The 22,115-nt window shown below is 25.0% G+C and overlaps 5 protein-coding genes across 5 annotated transcripts; 4 read left to right on the top strand and 1 right to left on the bottom strand.

The window, feature by feature from the left end:
- Positions 1-1,692: 1,692 nt before the first annotated feature.
- Positions 1,693-3,165, top strand: OCT59_016834 (uncharacterized protein; the record flags this gene model as incomplete). Its single annotated transcript, XM_066145946.1, has 1 exon — positions 1,693-3,165. The coding sequence occupies one exon, from the start codon at positions 1,693-1,695 to the stop codon at positions 3,163-3,165; it is 1,473 nt and encodes a 490-aa protein (XP_066003681.1).
- Positions 3,166-5,523: 2,358 nt separating this feature from the next.
- On the bottom strand, positions 5,524-5,769 carry OCT59_016833 (uncharacterized protein; the record flags this gene model as incomplete). Its single annotated transcript, XM_066145945.1, has 1 exon — positions 5,524-5,769. One exon carries the CDS (start codon positions 5,767-5,769, stop codon positions 5,524-5,526), a length of 246 nt encoding a protein of 81 aa, XP_066003680.1.
- A 2,406-nt stretch (positions 5,770-8,175) lies between these two features.
- On the top strand, positions 8,176-9,309 carry OCT59_016832 (uncharacterized protein; the record flags this gene model as incomplete). The annotated part of the gene is made up of 8 exons (XM_066145944.1): positions 8,176-8,196; positions 8,571-8,593; positions 8,672-8,706; positions 8,791-8,826; positions 8,897-8,931; positions 9,017-9,053; positions 9,136-9,171; positions 9,302-9,309. The coding sequence occupies 8 exons, from the start codon at positions 8,176-8,178 to the stop codon at positions 9,307-9,309; spliced, it is 231 nt and encodes a 76-aa protein (XP_066003679.1).
- A 5,290-nt stretch (positions 9,310-14,599) lies between these two features.
- OCT59_016831 (uncharacterized protein) lies at positions 14,600-17,169 on the top strand (the record flags this gene model as incomplete). Its single annotated transcript, XM_066145943.1, has 5 exons — positions 14,600-15,010; positions 15,085-15,434; positions 15,519-15,645; positions 15,726-17,093; positions 17,162-17,169. The coding sequence occupies exons 1-5, from the start codon at positions 14,668-14,670 to the stop codon at positions 17,167-17,169; spliced, it is 2,196 nt and encodes a 731-aa protein (XP_066003678.1). The 5' UTR covers positions 14,600-14,667.
- Positions 17,170-18,003: 834 nt separating this feature from the next.
- Positions 18,004-18,918, top strand: OCT59_016830 (uncharacterized protein; the record flags this gene model as incomplete). Its single annotated transcript, XM_066145941.1, has 4 exons — positions 18,004-18,055; positions 18,141-18,316; positions 18,391-18,464; positions 18,547-18,918. 4 exons carry the CDS (start codon positions 18,004-18,006, stop codon positions 18,794-18,796), a joined length of 552 nt encoding a protein of 183 aa, XP_066003677.1. The 3' UTR covers positions 18,797-18,918.
- Positions 18,919-22,115: the final 3,197 nt, after the last annotated feature.

Here is a 22,115-nt window from a genome sequence, read left to right as displayed (position 1 = left end):
AATTTATAAATATATCAATTCTTTTGCAAAACGAATTTGAGTGAATGAAACTTGATATTTTGCAATTGTAGCAAAAAAATTAGATATAAAAAAACTTTACGTTTCAAATGTGTACATTCGTTTTTGAGATTGTGGCCATTAATCTCTATATATCAGAAATCTTCTATTAAGGAATTTGGATAGTGCATGTTTGTTTCAAACCACTCAAAAATTATTGGCAATTATTCTTATTTGTAAATTATAAAGAATGATTCATTCTCAGTGATTTTGAAAACTTAATAATTACGAAAAGTTCTTTAAAAACTTGATTCCATCATTGTTATTAACAATATTAAATAATTATTGGATGGGGAGTAGCTATATCGGTCACAGGACCGAATGATTGGACAAAATGGGCCACGTAGCCTCATATCCAATAAAAGTGTTAATCGAACTGACGTTTTTGATTATGCATTAACTAATAACATCATAAATAATTTTATTTAACTTTCTATAAATTTCATTTTTATGTTATTTTTAGCCCACTTTATAAGCTTTTCCTACAAATTATTCATATACACTATACTTTTTTACTCCACTTTATTATTTCAATCATGTGTGCCTCAGTCTACGATAACAAATATTAAATACCATCATTTTAGTAAATCTAAAATGGAGTAATTAAAAACTTTGACTTAATTCTAGGAATAAAAATATCTTTTTAATTTTTAATTTCTATAGATTTTATTTTCTCACTACTTTTGAACCTTAACATTTAGCAGATAGTTCATATACATATAATAGGAAGTATTAATAAAAATTTTCTTTTACTTAATACTTTAAAAATAAAAATCTTGTAAATATTGGAAATATATATATTATTGAGAGAGCTAATTTGAGAATTTCTCAAAATTTTATTTTAACAAAATTGTTTAACGTTAAAATGAAAAAATGAAAATTTTAAAATTTATATGATTTTTGCAGATTTAGAGTTATTATCCAAATTTATAAAATACTCAACGTTTTAACTATTTTATTTATTTATTTTTTTTTAAAAAAAAATAAGAATTATATATTTAGAAGAAATTTATAGACTTCTTGCTGATACTTTTAGTAAGCGAAAAAATGAGGCAATTTTTTCTCAAATTAAGCTAAATTATGCTAATCGGCAAATGGTAACTTAAAAGATCATCTGTAAAAGTTAAACTTTTATATTAAATAAAAGATCCAATGTCAAAGTTATTTATTAAAATTTCAAGTTAATTTGGCTAAAAATTAATGGATTTATCTATAAGGGAGTAACAGATTTCATATGATTTTTTTTCGTAAAAAAAATTTTGAGTGATAATATTTATATTAAATACTCGTCGAGATTTTTCAATAATTTGATTAAAACCTACAATCGAGTTTGCGTAGTAGATCTTTTTTTTTGGATAATGCCAGCCAGAGTTTTGTGATACCCTAAAATCATCTACTGGAATTGTGCGTAGAGCTAATCGCCGATCACTCGTTACCTCTTTATCTCCAATTATAGGCGGATCAGCAATTAATGAATCACAAAAATTTTGTGATCAATTTTACTGGACTTAAATTTACCATATATATTATAGTGAAACATCATTTATGGGAATTTTTATATAAAACGTACTAACATTATTTATTTGTTTTTTTTTCTCCCTATTATTATTTCTATTTTCTTTTTTTTGGAGAAAAATGTTCAAACTTAATAAAGATACACTTTTTTTGATATTTGAAGAATTACAAGATGATCCACAATTCCTCTTTTCATGCCTAATGGTTAATAAAATTTGGTGTGAAACTGTGATTCCAATTTTATGGAGGAATCCTTGGTGTTATTTTATTAGTTATAAAAAAAATTCTTTATACTCCATTATTACTTCTTATTTATCCAATGATATCAAAGAATACTTAAGAAAGAAAGGAATTCTAGTTTCAGACCGATCACTTGCATTTGATTATTTGTCTTTCTGTATAAGTATCGATATGGAAATTATAGACATTATCATTTCCGTTGGATCATCATCAGAATATAATAAATTTCTTTTACAAGAGGAAATTTACAGTTTCTTGATAAATAAATGTCCGGAAATAAAGTACTTAAGTATATTTGGTACCTATGATATAGTATATCTTCCAGAAGCAAAGGTTCGTCTTGAATCACTTTGTGAATTAACTTGTGACACATTGATTGATCCTAGATACTTTTACAGATTAGCAAATATCTGTCAACAAATACAAAGAATTAACATTATTAACAAAAATTTAAAAGCTAATCAGGGAACTATTAAGCTAATCGAATTTCAAAAAAATTTAAAATATTTTAAATGGTTAGATGAGTTTGAAGTAGAAGATGGCTTTTGTTACTGGGAAGTATTAGAAGACCCATATACAGGAATTTTTAACGTATTAAAAAAACATGCAAATACTCTTAATCATCTTGAAATAAGCCTTCAGTTTGATAACCATTATGATAACCATTATTCCGACAATTACAATATTCATAAGTATGATTATTCGTTTTTACAATATACGCTTTTGGAATTTGATAATTTAAAAACATTAGAAATATGTTCCCCTCCATTTTTAGATACTTATGATTTTATTGTAAAAATGGAAATGATGGCTTATCATGACCTTGAGATCTTAAGGGGTTTTGTAGATATTTGCCAAGTTTCTTGCTTAATAAAAAATAGCCCATTTCTTAAAGAATTATGGATCAATGATTTTTACTGGGATTACGATAGTTTAGATGATACCACTCTTCATTTTATACGTATAATTTGTGAAAATTGTTATTTAGTTGAACATTTATCAATTCCTATGTTTCCATTATCAGAGAATCATTTTATTGAATTTGAAAAATTACTTAAAAAATGTCAGAATTTGCGATCATTATATTTTATAGACACGTATTATGATAAAGAGGTAGAGTTAGAATATGGGGATTATTTGTCAAATGCTTTAATTAAAGATGCATCAAAAAATCTAAGAAAAATATCAATTCCTTATGGCATTAAGTTTTCTTTAAAAACTTTAGAAACATTCTTTGAAAAATGGAAAGGACGACCTGCAATTTCCATTATTTTTGAAGATTATTATTTTTATCGAAATGATTCATATATGAGACTGATTGATAAATATAAAATTGAAAAAGTAATTAAATAGATAAACTTATTGAATTACTCATTTTAAATAACAGATTACGAATTTTCATTTATAGTATATAATTTAGAAACACTAGTAGTTATATATTTAATATGATTTTATGAATTATGATAACAATTAATAAAAATTTCATTTGTAATTGAAATATCTTAGTTCCTGATTTTTAATACGTTTATCTAATTTTTTAATATCTTGTTATAAAATTCAGTGATTTTGTTAGTAATTAATTGATAAAGTGTATCAAATGATTATAACGTGTAAAACACACGTTTCTAGTAATACATTATCATTGGAATGTGCATAGGGATTAGGGATAGGAATGGATACATCGGTTTGAATCCATTTTTAGCCTTGATATATAATGAGTAATTCGCAAAAGTCTCTAAACTAAATATGTTTGACAAGAAATTAGAGTTTTAAAAATTAAGGGAAAGGCTTCTGAAATTTAAAAATTTAAGCAATCACATGATTTTACCAATTATATTTATTAAGAAATATTTCAAGAAATATTTCAAGAAGGGAGACTTTGTTAAACATATTTATAGTTTATACCTAACTTTTTCATCTAATGAAGACATGAAAATACCACCATTCAATGCGTCACATCTAATAAGATTTGATAATCTTTCTATGATCGCTGGACGATGAATTAATGTGGTTTAACATTTTAAAAAAGTCTGCTCAATGACTCTGAAATCCATTGTACATTTATATATTTAATTCTATACAGTATATCAAAATCTTCTATTGGGATAATGCATGTTTCTCTATAAAAAAAAAGAATATCATCAAAATGTCTAGAAAATGTCTAGGAGGACTCAGGCCTGGTGTCCAGAAAGTGACCGGAATATTGCAATTTCTGGACATATTTTAATTTCCGGACATTCTTTTTTTATAAGGTTTAGTTTGTTTTTAAACCACTTGAAAATTATATTAAAATTATTGATGCATGTATCCATGTAAATATTGCCATATTGGAAATATATACTTTATTGAGAGGGCTAATATGAGAAATTTCCAAAATTTTATCTTATAGAATTATTTAATTCGTGAACCAACTTTAAAAGGACCTGCAGAAAATGGGAATCTGGCATGGCGTCAAATGAAAGTGAAAAATTATGTGAAAAATTTATTTTAAAAAAAAAAAAGATTATTTGAAACTTTGGGATAAATATTATGTATTAAAATATGTTGGAGTTGAATGGGTTCACATAAAGAGCATCATTTAAGGAATGAACTGGGTATCAGAAAAAGATTACTGACGTATTAATCTCACGAATTAACTTTAAAAATCTCAAACTTATAGAATACTCAACGGTTTTAAACTATTTTTTTTTAAAAAAACAAATAATAGTTACATATTTAACAGTGTTTTTATATAAATCTATAAGCCTCTTGCTAAGACTTTTATTAGACGAAAAAAAAAGTGAGAAATTTTTTCACAAATTATACTAAAATTATGCTAATTGGCAACTTTAAAAAAATTCTGTAACATTAATAATAAAAAAGACCAAATGTTAAAAGTTTTTTTATTTAAAATTTCAAGTTATTTTGGATTAAAAGATTTTATATGATTTTTATACTATTTTATTTAACATAGAATAGATATTTTTGGATGATTTGATTTGATTTGATTTTTATTTTATTTTATTCTTTAAAGGTGAAATCTGGACTAACTTTGTGTAGAAAAACTACTAGAGGTGCATAGTAAAGAAAAACTAACTAAAGTTAACAGACGTGTTTCCCGTGTAAAGGGATCACCCTTCGTGAGGAAAGAGAAAAAAAAAAAAGAGCTGTCGTCAGTGAAACTACGCCGCTGAGATAACTCACGACACTAGGGAAAAAAACAAACAAAACGAAAGTCCCCACTAGCCGTATTGGTCTTTACCCAAAGGTACCTTTCAGGCATGAAATGATTTAGCGTAAGTATAGGTATCGTTTTTTAGATAGAAGGAGGAGTTGGAGGAACATACGACGTCTTGCATTATTTCAGGGTTTGCGAGTTGGTGGAGCAGTGGTGATTTGGATTGACGTAAGAACACGTCCAGTTGGTCTAGGAACGCGTCTGTTTTTTCAGATTAGCTATATTTAAAATTGGGATTAATGGTATGAGTTAGGTCTTCTACAATCGTAGAAATGCATCCTCTCTACAGTAGGTATGTTACTGTGGTAGCTGATTGTGACACTCGTTAAGCCACAGCAACGAAACGTTCTCTCAATTTCTTTAGACGTTTCTTCTTGTTTTTCTTATAATTCCGATTTTTTTTTGAGACGGAATTTCATTTCATCTGAAAGGGTGGTAATGGAAAACTGAATTTCACTGGTAAATGTTGGACATGTTTGATTATCGATTCATTTTCAAAAGGGATATGAGATCTGCTTCGATCGTTGACAATAACATCTGGATTTAAAGGTGAGACCTGTGCACGTATTACATAATTCCACCTCTTCATTTGCTGTTTTGGACATTCTACATTTCCACGTCAAATTTGAGACATTTATATTGTTTGTAAAAGAAGGCGAAGTTTTTGATTTTTTTCCAGCTGCACGAGCAGCAATTAAAGCTTCATCTGGTGGGCCAGATCTATAACGGCATAAAACCATGGTATAGCTCACACCTAGACGGTTGTTATGAATCACCCTCAGAGTATTGATACGTTGGTCGGTTTATCGTTTATTTTGTATCATGTGGTATCACGTCATTTCGATGAGTTTTATTGATTTCGGATAAATGTTTATATCACATCTCCATCTATTTTCAGACATGTGAATGCTGGGGATTATTACAATTTCTGCATCGGAAAAAAATCCTAGATAGATAACATGTTTTTATAATAAAAGTTATAGTTTTCCTATTGGTGTCTTTGAATTTATCATTAACCCTGAATCATTTAGTCAAATTGTCGAGAATCTATTTTATTTATCATTTTTGATACGTGATGGTAAACATAGTTGATGATTCTGTACAACCAGTGCTTAGTAAGTATACTGAGTAATTTCACTCAAACAAAGAATTTTTTCCACCAAAGAAATTTATCGGCTGTCTTTCTCTTAAAATGTCAGAAACTATTTTAACATTTCTTGTCGTCTCATTTTCCTGCCTTTCGATGTCCTTTTCTTTTAAATATTGAAATAATAATATTAAATAAAGTTGTTATAAAAATAGAAAAGCTTTCCTTAAATCATGACTGTCTACCTGTTCAGGTTCTTTTAAGGAATTTTTATCTTTATTCGAGGAATGTCATCACGTAACCTATACAAATAACAAATTGTTCGATATTTTATTTTTATTGAGTCGTCTTAGATATCACCAATTTACTCACATAAAGTCACTTGTCGGTATTCGATTTGTAATCTCCCACAGCTTCCCAATTCAATTCCAAGTGCTCATCACTATCATTATCCATTTGTCTGTCTCCCATAAATGTAGTTAATTTTTATATACAACTATCAATGTCAAAAGAATTATTGTCTAATTTCATACGACAAGCTCTTGGACTCCCAGATTACCACTGGTGTGAGATCTGGGTAAAAAAATACATAATTTAAAAGCCTACGCCCGTAATAAAATACGTTGCCACCGCAGTCTTAACAAAAATAACGTTTTATTAAATATAAAATTACGCACATTGATTAATACAAAATAATATAATACTTGGTTTAATAATATTTCCTAATAATTAAATTCTAAAATTATAATTATAAATCTTGAATAATTCCTAAAAATCCCCTTTTTTCAAGCTGATCAATACTGCCTTTTATAACAAAACTAGTCATGTTACGCCGGGAAAAGAGTAATTAACACACTTATATTTTATTTGCCATACAGTGTGAATAGGTCTAGTTTTTACTATTATTATGATGGTATTAGTAGGAAATAAATATAATAAATTACACACTTTATATGATTTATACAAATAACAATGAATTGTGTGCAAGTGTTATACAGTATATGAAATATTATTATTAAATGAAAATTTTATTTAACACGGAACAAATGTTGCAGTACTGTGAAATTTATGATTTATTTATACATTTACAAAGATAATTTTGTATAAGTAGTTTATTGTTACATTGTTACAAAAAAATCATTTTTTTTTATCTGAAAAAAATTTCATTGTAGCATTAAAAAAAATTACATCCTCTGCTGAAAAAAATACATATATATTGTTATTATATCTCAAAGAAATTCATTATAGCAGTTTATTGTTATAGAAAAAAAATTATCTCACTAATTAATATGAAAAAAAAAATTCTCCAGAAATATTAATTATAACGATCTCTTGTTACAAAAAATAAATAAGTAAGTAATTATGTTAGTCTATTATTGAGCTTGATTATTATAAATAATAAGAATCGGGAATTGTAAAAAAGTTTTTGTTGTAAATTATTACTGTTCTGACACTAAAATTATTAAAACTTAATTATAAAAAAAGGTAATCGCCGTGGCGCCGCAGCATCGACCCAAACCTAAATGGTGAAAGAATGTAGTACTATTTGGGAAAAAAAATTCGGTTTGAAAAAAAAGCCAAACCGAAAAATAAAAAAAATAAAAAATTTGAAAAAGAAACTGAAAAGGAAAAAGAAAGAAAAAATAACAAAAAATTCGAAAGAAAAAAATGAAAAAAAAATGAAAAAAAAATTTGGGGGAAAAGAAAAAGGATAAAGAAAGAAATCGGAAAAAAAAGGAATCCGTAAAAAAAATAAGTACCGAAAAAAATTCTGAAAAAAAAAGGACAATAATCCGGTCCAAAAAGACTGAAAAAAAAAATTAATAATATGGTCTAAAAAAAGACCGAAAAAAATAATAATATAAAAAAAATCGGTCTTAAAAGACCTCTTAAAAGACCAAACAATAGGATTATTTAAAAAAAAAAAATTTCAGTTTGGGAAAAAAACCAAACCTAAATGGGGAAAGAATGAAAAAAAACCAAAAAAATTCTCGGGTTGAAAAAAAAAACCAAACCGAAAAAGAAAGAGACGAAAATTTTTTAAAAAAAGGAAAAAAAAATGGAAAAGAAAAGGAAAAAGGTGGTTCGAAAAAGAAGAACCGAAAGTAAAAGATCGATTCAAGAAAAAAAAGAGAAAATTAAAAAAAAGGGGAACTGAAAGAATTTAAATCGGTTCGAAAGAAAAGGAAAAAATTTTAAAAATAGGTTTAAAAAAAAAATGAAAAAAATAAATATTTGAAAAAAAAAAATAAATCGGTAATCTAATAATCAAAAAAAAAAAAAAATTCTGATTAAAATTTCATTAACCGGAATTGATATACAACAATACTTGCGGGTCTTAGCTATAAAGAATACGGATCAGCAATTCAAAATTAATTTATGCAGCGTTACGGTTACACATTGTATTTTTTTAGTTATAGACTAGATATCTTTTTTTTTTGATTCTTTTTTTAGGTTTCGGCGGACTGGAATAGTGAGTATATATTTTTTCTTATTTGGTTTCAAAGAAATATCAGATATTTCTGACGGATTATTTCTTATTTTTTTTTTCTAAGGTTTTTGGATTTCTTGTACATACCGGACTTTAAAGGTAAATTAGAAAGAGGTGGGTTTTTTTATTTGTTTGACTTTAAAGAAACGTTTCTAACGTTTCATTTTTTATTTTTTTTTCTAGGGACACTGGGTTTTTTGTACACGCCAGACTTTAAAGGTAAAATAGAGAAGAGGGTTTTGACTTTAAAGAAACGTTTCTAACGTTTCATTTCCTATTTCTTTTCTAGGGTTTCCAGATTTTTTGTATATACGTACTTTAAAGGTAAATCGGGAAGAGAAGGGTTTTTTTTATTTGGTTGACTTTAAAGAAACGTTTCTAACGTTTCGTTTTTATTTTTGTTTTCTAGAGATGCTGGGATTTTTGTACATGCCGGACTTTTAAAGGTAAATAAGGAAGAGGGACTTTTCTTATTTGTTTGAGTTTAAAGAAACGTTTCTAACGTTTCATTTCTTGTTTTTTTTCTAGGGACGCCAGGATTTTGTACACACTGGACTTTTAAAGGTAAATTGGGAAGAGCAGATTTTTTATTTGTTTGATACTTTTTCGATAGGGTTTTTTAAATAAATGTTTTTTTTTGAATTTTCAACTTTAAAGAGATGTTCCTAATGTTTTAACTTTATTTTTTTCGTAGGAACATAATTTAAACTTAATCATTTTTTATCTTGTTTGGCTAATCTTGAAAAGTACAAAAGATAGTGTTTAAAAAAAAAATAAATAAATAAAAATTTTTGTACAAAATTTTTCGCTCCGGACGTACAACAGTTTCCGTTTCCTAGTAATATTAGAATGATATAAATTATATTGGAATTGGTAAACATCGCCTGGGTCTTCGATCATGCAGCAGATTTGTCATATTTATTTGTTTATCGAATCTCGTTTTCATTATAGGTTCAAGGTTCATTTTCTCAGTTATTTCGGTCTTGAGGTATTTTTCTTTTTTCCTTTTTATTTTTATTTCTAACTTATATCTTTACACTTTGTTTCTTACTAACTCTATTTCATTATTTTTAGGTCTTTTAGCCCTTCCGGTTCTGCAATTAAGGTTCAGTTGTTTTTCACTTTACATTTCGTTTCTTATTTTTATTTTTTTATTTCGTTTCTGTTTCATATTTCGTTTTTCACTAATTTTATTTCAGTTTTTTTAGACCTTTAGTTCTTTCGGTTCTACAATTAATAAAGGTATGTTATTTATTTTTTATTTATTTTATTTATTTTGTCTATCTTATAATTCGTTTCTTACTAACTATATTTTTTTTACTTTATGGTTTATTTTTTACTTGGTTTCCTATCATTATCTTTTGCTACCCATCATCCTATCATGATCATTTTTTTATTTTTTATCTCTCATCATTTTCACCTCCTATTACTTCTTATTATTCCATTCTTTTCGTCTCCCATTATTTTCTATTACATCTTTTCATTTTCCATTATTTCTTTTTCTCTCCTCTTCGTCTTCCCATCACTTCTTTTTGTCTCCCATCGCTCCTTTTTGTCTCCCATCACTCCTCTTCACCTTCTCATTATTCCTCTTCATCTTCCCATCACTTCTTTTCGTCTCCCATCACTCCTCTTCATCTTCCTATTACTCCTCTTCATCTTCCATCATGTCCTATTTCTCCTTTTTTCTTCCTATCACTTCTCATTACTCTCTTTTACTCCCTTTCATCTTCTATTACTTCTCATTACTCCATTGATATTTCATTTTTTATTAGCATTTACTTATCTTTTCTTTTATTTGTATCACTTCATTAAAAATAAATACAGTGATTTTTTTCTTTAAAATCGTAAATGTGTGATTTAAATTTTAATATTTACAAATAAAATTTTATTAGATAAGATTATTTTGGATAAATATGCTTGCAATAAAATATTTTTTTTAAAATAGATCTTTGCGATAAAATTTTTAAGTTTAGCCAATCAAAAATTAGCTAAGTTTGAAAAAATCAGCCGTCAGCCGATTAATAAATTCTCTCTTTATATATTGTACATCATGTGACATATTTAAAAAAAAACCAGGTAACAATCGCCCAGGCGACGTTTAGCAATTCCCAATTATATTTACAATAATGTAGTTATTTATATTAAAGATTTGACGTTTAAGTGTAGAATGAAATTTGTATTAATTAAGGAATTGTGAAAAAATAAAAATTGATTAACTTTTTAGAAGTATTTTCGAAAAAACTTTAATATTGTGAAAATACTACAAATATTTTTATTAATTAATTAATAAATTTTATAATTATTTCTCATTATTTTATAAAAAAAATTTATGTAAAAAAAAAACAAAAAAAATATTTTTATTACAAAAAATAATAAAGTTTATCAAATATTTGTTATAATCGAAAAAAGTCAAAAAGTATTATAAAAAAAAATCAAATAACAAAAAAAATTGTTATAAAAAAAAATTAAATAAAAAAAAATAAAAAAAAAGTCATGGGAAAAAATATTTATATTATAAAAAAAATTATGTAAAAAAAATATACTCTATAATCGTAGCACAAAAATCATTTAAAACGTCAATTGATAATTGAGAATTGTGTTATCTGGCAATCTTGTACTACCAGATTAGATGATTTTAAAAAATAAGAATCATCATTAGATTAACAATAATTTCGCAACATAACCGATCCGACCTTCTTAGGATCGATGATTCTCAATTAATTATAATCAACTAGCCAGTATTTTTTTTTTGTTCCAGTACCCACCACAGAACACGGGATTGATGGGAACAAATTTGGGCGTATTAATTAATAGCATCACGGGATCAACAATCGGGGATCGGAGCATATTATTTATATTTGAATTTTAATATTAAAATAATTAAAGTTCTAAATTTTAGAAATGTAAGGATGCATTTGTTTATACGAGATTATCATAAAATGTTGTAAATCATCATTAGAATAACGAAGAAAAATAAATTGTTTCATTTATGTATTGTTTTAATTTTATTATTATTTAAAAAAAAAATACAATAAATTAAAAATTAATGTGAAAAATTTTATATGTTTAACAAATGATTGCCATTTATAATCAATAAATTTAATAATCAAAATCAACGAAAGAAAACAAACATAAATTAATGTAAAAATTATAAAAATTGAAAATTAAAAGTATATGAAACATGTGTGTATACGTTAAAATTAGACATTCAGGAAAAAAGATCAAATTTTTTATTAACTACAAAAGGACACATGCAAAACAATACATACACTATACCAACTGGCACAAGCAACAAACTTTCCTTTTAAGAAAATCACTTGCCTTTTAGTAAAATCTTCGATCTGGCAAGGAATATTTTGATCTACCGGAATGAAGGCTTTTACTCTCAAATATACAATTTTTGTCAGATCTTCATCACTCAATCTTGCAACGGCTGTAATTTCCTTCACTGTAAACTCCTGAGTAAGCTGTTCAGTGAATTCGTGAATGTAACACTGAGATTTTTGCGGGCATATTCTTTTTTATTTTAATTTAAGAATAATTAAGAATAAATTTTTATTTTTCACTAATGTACTCAAGCCATACATATATATATTTTAAAACTTTAATATTTTCACAGCCAACTTCCCAATTTTTCAATACCCAATGGTCAACATTAAACAAAAAGCCAGAGGCTTAATAATTTGTTTATTTAATTTAACTTTTGAAAATTTTTTTTCGTTTCACTTTATGTGGGAAGAACCTTAACATTAAAAAAAAAGGCAAAGGCTCCATGAAAAAATATAGTGTTTTCATGTGGGAAGAAAAAATTTTTTTTTGTTGTATTTCCATATTTATAACATCATGTATATCATTTTGAAATAAAAGTAAATAAAATAAAAAAAAAATCATTTATATTCATTACGTCATTTCAATGAATAGTAACTGCGGTTTAAGGAGGTGATTAAGCCTCAATATTTCCTAAGAATGCAAAAAAAAATTAAAATGTCAGTGAAATTAATTAATGGGGGCTTATCAATTATTCGTGTAAAAAAAAATTTATTTTATTTTTTTTTTTACCACCAAATTATTCTAAGTAGATCGAAAAAAATTTTTTTTTTCACAATCGATTAAAAAAAAATTTTTTTTATTTTTTTTTTCACAATTAGAAGATCACAAAAAATTTTTTTTATTTTTTTTGAATTATTTTATTTGATATTATACCTCAATATTTTCTAAGAAGGTAATAATCAATTATATTGCGGTTACTAAAATAGTCATTGGAGGCTTATCGATCTTTAATTAGATTAAATCAATTAACCTTCTTTTTTTTTATTTTGAACACGTAATTGTCTAACATGTAAACACGTAATAAATTCATTTTCGAAAAAAAAGAAATAATATTTTTTTTTCACAATTATTTATTTATTATAATGACAATTAATTATTTTATTTATTATTAAATTTTATTTATTTATTGTCAATTAGGATTTTCGTCAAATTTTTCCATAAACGTATATTATTAATTGTCAATATTTCCTAAAAATAAACAATTTTAACGTGGCTGGGATTTAATTAAATTAGTAGTCAGGGGCTTATTGATTACCTCTTTTCGGATTTAATTAAAATAATTTTTTTTTTATAAATAAAATCCAAGTTCGCCAGGTGGGAGGTGGGGCGCTACTCTACTACTCGATAATGATTAATGATTAATGATTAATGAGTAATGATTAATGAGTAATGAATAATGAGTAATGAGTAATGAGTAATGAATAATGAGTAATGAGTAATGAGTAATGAATAATGATTAATGATTAATGATTAATTAATGATTATTTAAAATTTCACCCAAAGTATTTCCTTAAACGTAATGGTAGATCATGACCAAAAAAGGGTATTTATTGCAAGTGTTTTGAAGATCTTTGTACGGGAATTGTATGGGAACTTCACGGAGTACATATATAAAAAATATAAAAATAAATAACTATTTACTTTAATTATATTACAAGGTACAAATAATTAAAATAGGGAAAAACGATGACTTGTTTTCTATACTACGATAACAAATGATCTAATTTTGGAATTCATACCTTGAACTTACCGATATTAACCTAAATAATCTAGAAAATAAAGACCAAAAAAAAACTTACGCTAACATGGAATAGATTAGGCGCAAGCAATAAATATATTACACAATTCAAAACTATTTATACATGCTAGTCTAAACGTTACGATTTTTTCATGTATTTTTTTAGTTATATAGATAATAGACAATAGATAATAGATAATAGATAATAGATGATATTCATCAAAATAAATTCCAAGTTCATAAAATGATTTTTGGTTTACCCTTTTTAACGACTCCCAATTTTTGTTCTGATAAATTTTGCTATTAGTAGACATTTTCTTTTAATGAATACCTTTTGAAAAACGTTGGTTTCCGCTTTTCATAAATATTAGCTTTGAAAAATTTGTAAAAATTGATCTCCAATTCCTTTTCTTATTATAGTAATACCCGAACTTAGTTCCATCTAAAAATAAATATGTCGGACACAAGAATAGTTTTACATCGTTACGGATGTAACATTTGTAACATTACATAAAATAATATTCTATAATTTTTATATACTTAAACTAATAGATTTATTAGGCAATTCCGTTTACAATATATAGATTTCCTTATATATACCACTATGTACAAAAAAAATATTTAAAACTTTACATAATAAAATATTTTTTTTTTTTGTAGTATTTCCATGTATATTTGTGTTTCAAAATAAGAAAAACTCACAATAAGAAATTTTTTTTTTTCTGCAAGAGTCTGGAATTTTATGCACAGCCATACGTAAAATGAATTTCTTAATTTCTATTCAAAATAAATATTTTATATATTTATACAAAAAAAGAAATACAGGATTTTGATCGCCCAATTTACTTTTTAAGTATACTAATGTGTAGCTCAAATTCTTTTATTTATACACGTGTTTCAAATAATAAAAAGCAAATGGACGAAAAAAAAAATATATAAAAAAAAAATAAAATAATTTCTTTGGAAATATATTTATAAGCAATTACAAAATGAGTGAAGTAATCGAAATTGAAGTTGATGATATTGATAAAAATGACGTTGATAAAAATGATGTTGATAAAATATTTACCTTCGATGATGTCGATGATAAATCACATAATGGTAAACCTATTACTATTATAGAAACATCACCAAATGAAAACTACCTTATTACTTATAGTGAAGAAGATCGTTCAATTGTCGGTTGGAATGTTGAAGATATTGATAAGGTTCAACTTAAATTTGATAAAACTGTTAAAATTGATGAAGATAATAAATATGAAACCGAAAGTTTATGTGTTTCTGATGATAAGAAACTATGTAGAATTTATAACATATCTGATTATCATCATGGTAAGTAATATTATGTATTATAAACATGTGATAATTGATACTTATTTTAATATTTTTTTTTTCTTTTTTTGTAGACGGTAACATCGATGTAATCGATATGAATAATAAAGATAAAATTGCATTAAGTTTTTATAAAAGGGTTGAATCAATGTATTGTACCTTTAATTTAAAAGGTGAATTTATTTTATATAGTGTAGTTAGAACTACTTTTGGAAATACTAAAATTATTTGGATTTATTCCACACAAACTAAAAATAACAAATGGGAACTTAAGAGATTTTACGAGATACCTAAAGATTATGAATTAATAAGTATATCAAAATATGATAAAGTTTATCTGTTTTCAAATGATTACATTTGTGAATGGAATATTAATACTGAAAAAAGTGTAAAAATATTTGTTAATAATAAGGATAAGAATAAGGTAATAAATATTATAAAATTATTATCAAACTAATTGATGTCAAATTATAATTAAATATATTAAATATTTTTTATTTTTTTATAGTTTGAAACAAAAAATATCGGGATATTCAATAATGATGAAAAGTTTATTTTTTTAAAAGTCAATGATAAAATCATCGTTTATTCAATCGAATTGGAAATTCCTATTGCTACTTTGGATATAAATAATGGTAACCATTTTTAATAAATTTTATTTATTTTATACTTTAATTATTTACTCATATTAAATCACTATTTTTTTTTTTTTTAGATACTCAACTTTATAATTTTATGAATCATAGTGGTTTATTTCTTTTACCTTCTTTATTCTATTATACACCAGATAAAGAAATCAAATATTGCTGGAATAGTAAATACAAAAATATTCTTAATCAAACTTTACTCGAAGAACCAACTGATGATGAACCAACTGATGAACAAACTGATAAACCAACTGATGAGCAAGCAAAGTTTGTGTTTGGAATTCTAAATGAACGTGTTTGGAAATCTAAATTTTACGAAAATAAAGTTATTGAATGTGATGATGATGACAAGATAACTTACAAACTCTCAAATGTCCATCTATATATGGATACTGTATCTACATTATTTCAAAATGCCAAATGCGAAAGTGGAAAAAAATTAATAACTGAATCAATTAAAAATTTGATTAAATGGGAAATATATGCTGAAGATGATAAAATTAAACTAGAAGTTTTCAAAAAAATTAATACTAAATGGGAATTAATTAGCACGAGAATTGAAATTTATCCTTATAGATCTAAGTATGGTGAATATCATAATTTAATTGTGAGCTCATTATTTAATAATGATATTGTTATATTGACAACATTTGGTATTCTTGTTTATAATTTTAGTGAAAATAACAAATCTATTCATTTAATCTATTTTTATTTTATGGGTTTCGATTCTCATAGATATTATTCCGGTATCAAAAACAAAGCATATCTGAAAATACTTCAACATAATGAAAGAATATTTTCAAAATCTACTTTCCCATTACCAAATTATGACAGTTTTAGATTAAATGAATGGGTTTCAGTTGTAATAAATAATAAGTTAAGCCTTTTGAAATATGGAGTTGAATTATTAACTTTTACAATTAAAGAACATAAGTTAGAATTAATTGATGATATTTATAAAAAATGTATGACTTATTTTAAAGAGGATCCAATGAACAATAAGTCATTTTTAAGCATTATCACTTCTGCAATGCCATTACTAGATGAATGTTATCCAGAATATATTCTAAAATATTCATTAGAAACGAATATGATAATAGATTCTTCTTTTTATAGTATAGAGCATCAAAATAAAAATTTACATCTTTATTATTCTTTTCACCCTCCTCAAATAACTAATTTATCAAAATCTATTTTATGGACAAAATACCTTCATAATATTCGTTGCACATTGGATAATAAAAATTCATTAGTATTTATTTTGTTAGTTATATATGATATTATTCAAGTTTTAATAATACTTTTAACTTTACCCCTTTATTTGGCTACAATTTATATTTTATCAAAATACAATTTTATCAATAGGATTTATATGTTAGATGGATTTTCTTATGTTTATCTTATTGCTGTTGGAGGATTTAAACGCTTTCAAAAAGGTATAACAACAACAACACCAACAATTACTTTTATGATTCCTTATATTAATTTTGTTAATTATTCAAAGGATTATAATTGGTTCACAGAATTAATTAAACCTCAATCTAGTCCATTTACTAAATCAATAAATAGAAATATTTATAAAACATGGAATGGTGAAGCGTTAATTAATTTTAAATGGAATGCTTATGGAAGATATTATTATGCAATGATTTGGATTTTATTTATGGCTTTACTTGGATGCTTTACTGCTGCTGCAACAATTCCTCAGCAATATATCAATGAAGAAGTTAGACAACAACTTTTTATTGCTTCAATTGTACTTGGATTTATTCATCTGATTTTTGAATTTCGTCAATTTATTTATAATATTACTAAGTGGTTCTATAATTTTTGGAATATTTTTGGTAAATATAAATGTTTAATTTATTAAATTTACAATATTTTAAGAAAATGAAATTAATCATATAATATTTTAATATTTCAGATATAATTGCTTATGTACTTTCAATTTACACTTCTATTTATTGGCTTCAAACAAATGATAAGAACAATAATAATTATCTAATTCAATTACTTTCTTTTTCATGCTTATTTTTGGATATAAAGTTTTTGTTATTTTTTAGAGCATTTGAATATTTTGGTGTATATTTTGCAATTATTATTAGTGTTGGGAAAAAGATTTTTTCCTTTTTAATAGTCATATTCATCATTATAATAAGTTTTGCACATGCATTTTTTATTTTATTATCACCAAAATCTGAATTTTTACTTGATCAATATACAAATAATGATGATCCGAATAATCCTTGGAATTTAGCTTCTAGTTATAGCCAAGTAACTAATAATGATGGAAATATAAACTCCAATCCATTTACTATGATTCAAACACCTGATAAAAATACAAACATGTTTATAGATATTAGAACTTCTCTTTTTGCTATATATTTATTTTTAGCAGGTACAGTATATTTAAATCTTAACTACATATAAGTATTTTTCTAATATTCTTAATATTTTAAGTAATTTTTCTTTCTTATTAATAGGCGATTCAAGTGCGTTATCCAATTGGTCATATGCAGATAATCCATCAATTGCAATATTGATTGTTTTATTTTCCCTCTTGGTTGTTGTATATCTTATGAACTTGTTAATTGGATTGCTCAATATTGCAATTGAAGAAGATAATAATAGAGTCTCATATTTGATACAGAAGGCAGAAGTAAATAATATTAATATTAATTATTCTATTTTTTATAAATATACTAATATTTCTCAATTTTTTATTTTTTAAAGATATTGGCTGAGATTGAGATATTTTACCTATTACCACATCAGAAACGTTGGCAAACATGGTTTCCTGAAGTAATGTATGTAATTTTACTTTTTTTTTAAAAAAAAAATATATATAATGTCAATGATTTTATTAATTATTCAAATTTATTTTTCAAGACATTATTACGCTGATGCTGATAAGACTCGAATAGAAATTGAAAGATTGATTAAAGAGGGTGAATGGGATAATAAGGAATTCATAAAGATGCAAGAAAAATTACTAGAAAAACTTCAAATTAAACATAATCCTATTGACAATAAGGTAATATTGGAGAAATTATCAGCATTAGAAAAACTAGATGAGAAATTAGAGAAATTAGATAACGAAGTTGGAAACATTAGAAAAATCTTACAAGATAGAGATTAATATTATGTTAGTTTTATAAATTTGATCACTGGAATTATTGAATAATGTATTATTAAATAGACCAGTTTGTAATCAATTAATATATATTGAATAAATTTATTTAAATTTTCTAGTAAGTTATTAATTTTCAACTTGCTTTTTTATATTAAATATGATATCAATAATTTTTTTTATTTGATAATTTAATGTTATTAATTTTATGTCTTATAAAAAGTGTCCATACTAAATTTATACCCAAATCCATATATAATTGGCTCTAGATTAGCTTAAATTTGGGCTAATTTCAAGCAAATGAGCCCATTTGATATAAATTTAGCATAAAAACTTTTTTGTAGGGATGTGAAAATAAAATTGACAAATATAGAATAATTTTTTCAGTCAATTACAAACAATTAAACTTCTTGTTAAGCTTGAATTATCAGAAGAACTAAGAAATGTTATTGTGGTTATTACTAAGGTATTCAGTTCGATTCTTAATGTAAGTAAAAAAACAAATAAATAAAAGTAATTAATAGTGAGGTACTCTTAGACTCTTAGTATAAGTAAAAAAAACAATAATGTAGAAAAATATCAGAAAAATATACGAGTAAAGAATAGGTAGGAAAAAAATAAAGAGAAAAATTTTATTAATTTTACTGTTAATTACATTGTTTTTTACTATTAAAAAAACTATGTCATTTTTAATAAAACACTATTCTATACTATTGAAAATTTCTCTAAATTTTTCATCACTCATATATCGTCACGAGTGCGTAGTTTTTTCACGTGTATTATTTTGTAGATCTATGTTTATTTTGTCCTCCTGATGATTTATATGTTGCTCTAAGACTGACTAGTAATTAATAGTAAAATAAAGTTAAATGAGAAATTAATTTTTTTTTTACTAAAAGTTGATAATATTACAGCCAGTAATTAATACTTACCTTTTGATGATCATCTTCCAACTCGTTGAATTTCTATTTTAGTGCTTAAGTTGCGATTTGTGAATGCCTTTAGGAAGACTTGCCTTTGTTCATAATTCTTCCATTGCTTTATGCAATGGAATATGTAATGATATTTTTCCATCGATATGCTTGTCATATTAAATTTTAGTAATTTCTTTGATAATTCATTTCCACATACTTAACAATTAGAGTAAATTTAGAGCAAATTAAGAATTCAATCAGCCTTAAAAAAAGGTATCAAAATAAAAAAAAAAGGTATGTATAAAGTCGTTATTAGTAATCTGAAATACTTAAGACAGCTTTTCTAACTTTTAGCTTAACCACATATCCATAAAAGATTCCAAATGACGATCTGCAACATGTCTCTTTAAAAAACAAGACATAATAAGCAGATGTAAAGACGTTTTGAACTAAAGTTGCAAAAAAAATTTGGTTTCTTTATCATTGCATCATGATTTATCAAAATCGCTGAAGTTGTAGTATTTTTGTCTTCTGTGGATAATTAAATGATTATTGTTATGACGGGACTGCAAATATTCATTAACGTCTGTTTCACTAAATTATTTATCACTTAAAGAAAGATATAACAATTATTGAATGCAAGAAAAAACGCATACTTTAGTCACCTTGATCTCCTACTTTATTGATAAAACTAGTATTCCCAGGTTCACTTTAAAAGCAAGAGTATTCCTAATTAAATTATTTATTAAATCAATTAAAGATTACAAGCCATTTATTTTAAAAAATCATCAACAAATCCTACTTTCTACAAATTAACGTCTTGAATTCAATATAAGAACTTTCTTGATTAACTTTTGGAGAAGGCCCATTTTGAGGCTCTGGTATAGTTTGGTCCAATTTTTCACATATTTCAACCGCCTTTAAAAATGACGACAAATTAATTTTGAATGTTTATTCTTTTTTCTCGTCAGAGATTCTAATCAAACTGCAATATTTATATGATATTTTCTTTTTGCTGAAAAATATGGGACAGGAAAACTTTACAAATTAACAGTGGTCTTATTATTTTTGTAGAATAATACTTTGCCGATTTTTTTTTTTCCTATTATTAATATTATTCTTTCTTTTCCTTTTTTTTTCTGTTTGTTTTCCTTAGATTTGCTTCCTAGCTTTATTGGGTTAAATCAGGCAGCGGATTCCAGTGTTCGTAGTGCGTGTAAATACAAACTTTTGAGCAAAGCCAAGATTTACAGTAAGAATAGTACGTGTAATAGCCCTGTTCAATTCCGGTCGGTCGCATTTTTTGGTCGGGTTTTGTTTGATTTGTCTGATTTGTGTAAAACATGAAATATCCGACCTTTTTACCCATATTGCGTATGACCGAAAATGCAACCTACCGGAATTGAAAAGGGTTAAAATTTCAGTGAAGTGTCAATTAAAAACGTTATGATAGAAGAAAATTAAGTTTTTTTTTATTATTATAATTATTATTATGCGAGCTGTACAATAACTGTACAAAACTGCACCGAATGCTTTACAATTACGTTGCCTTCTGGTTTCCTAAGACCGGAAAATTTTTTCGGAACTGGGATTTTATTTCTTTACAATTTCTATTATTCATTTATTTAAAACTATTTTTTTCAGTTATTGAAACAAAAAGATTTTTTCAAACATTTATTTCTTTTAGCTTATCAAAAGTTTTTTTTAATAGATTTATTTATTTCCTTTTGGTTTTTTTTTGAGTCAGAATTTTTTTTGAAAAAATTTATTTCTTTCTTTTCGGTTCTTTTGAATCAAAATAGTTTTTTTAAAAAACAAATTTTTTTATTGTACCGGAATTATTAATTTTTATTTAAATTTTAATTATTTTTTTTACAAATTTTTATTATCTTTTCAGTTTTGTTAACTGAATTATTTTTTTAGATTCTTTTTTTTTATTTTTATTATCTTAAAAATATTCATTTTTATTTTTCAAAACGTCCTTTTCTTTTTTTTTTATTTTTTATCTGGTACTTCGGAACCAGACTTTTATTTATTTATTTATTTATTTATTTATTGTGTTCTTCTTTAAGCAGAAGATTTGGGATCAGTGTCAATTCATTAGGTTTAGCATGATGCTGGGCACTATGGTAAGCACTGATTAATTTCAAACGTTTATGATGACTAATCAGTAATCAATATTACCCGCCATATTTAACGTCTATTTGTTATTAAAAAGTTTTAATTATAAAATTATTTATTTTTATTATGTATTAAGAAAAAAAAGGATCGACTGGTTAAGTTCTGTCAAATTTATTCGAGATAATTTTTTTTATTATATTTATTATAAAAAACGCATTTTTTTTTTACTTTATTTATTTATTTATTTGTTAGTAAACGCACATAAATAATTGTATACGAAAGTGCCTAAGTCG

The sequence above is a fragment of the Rhizophagus irregularis genome, chromosome 25 (genome assembly GCF_026210795.1).
Source record: "Rhizophagus irregularis chromosome 25, complete sequence".
NCBI classification, from domain to species: Eukaryota; Fungi; Glomeromycota; class Glomeromycetes; order Glomerales; family Glomeraceae; genus Rhizophagus; species Rhizophagus irregularis.
Note: the sequence above shows the minus strand (reverse complement) of the source record. Positions and strands in the feature narration are given on the sequence as shown.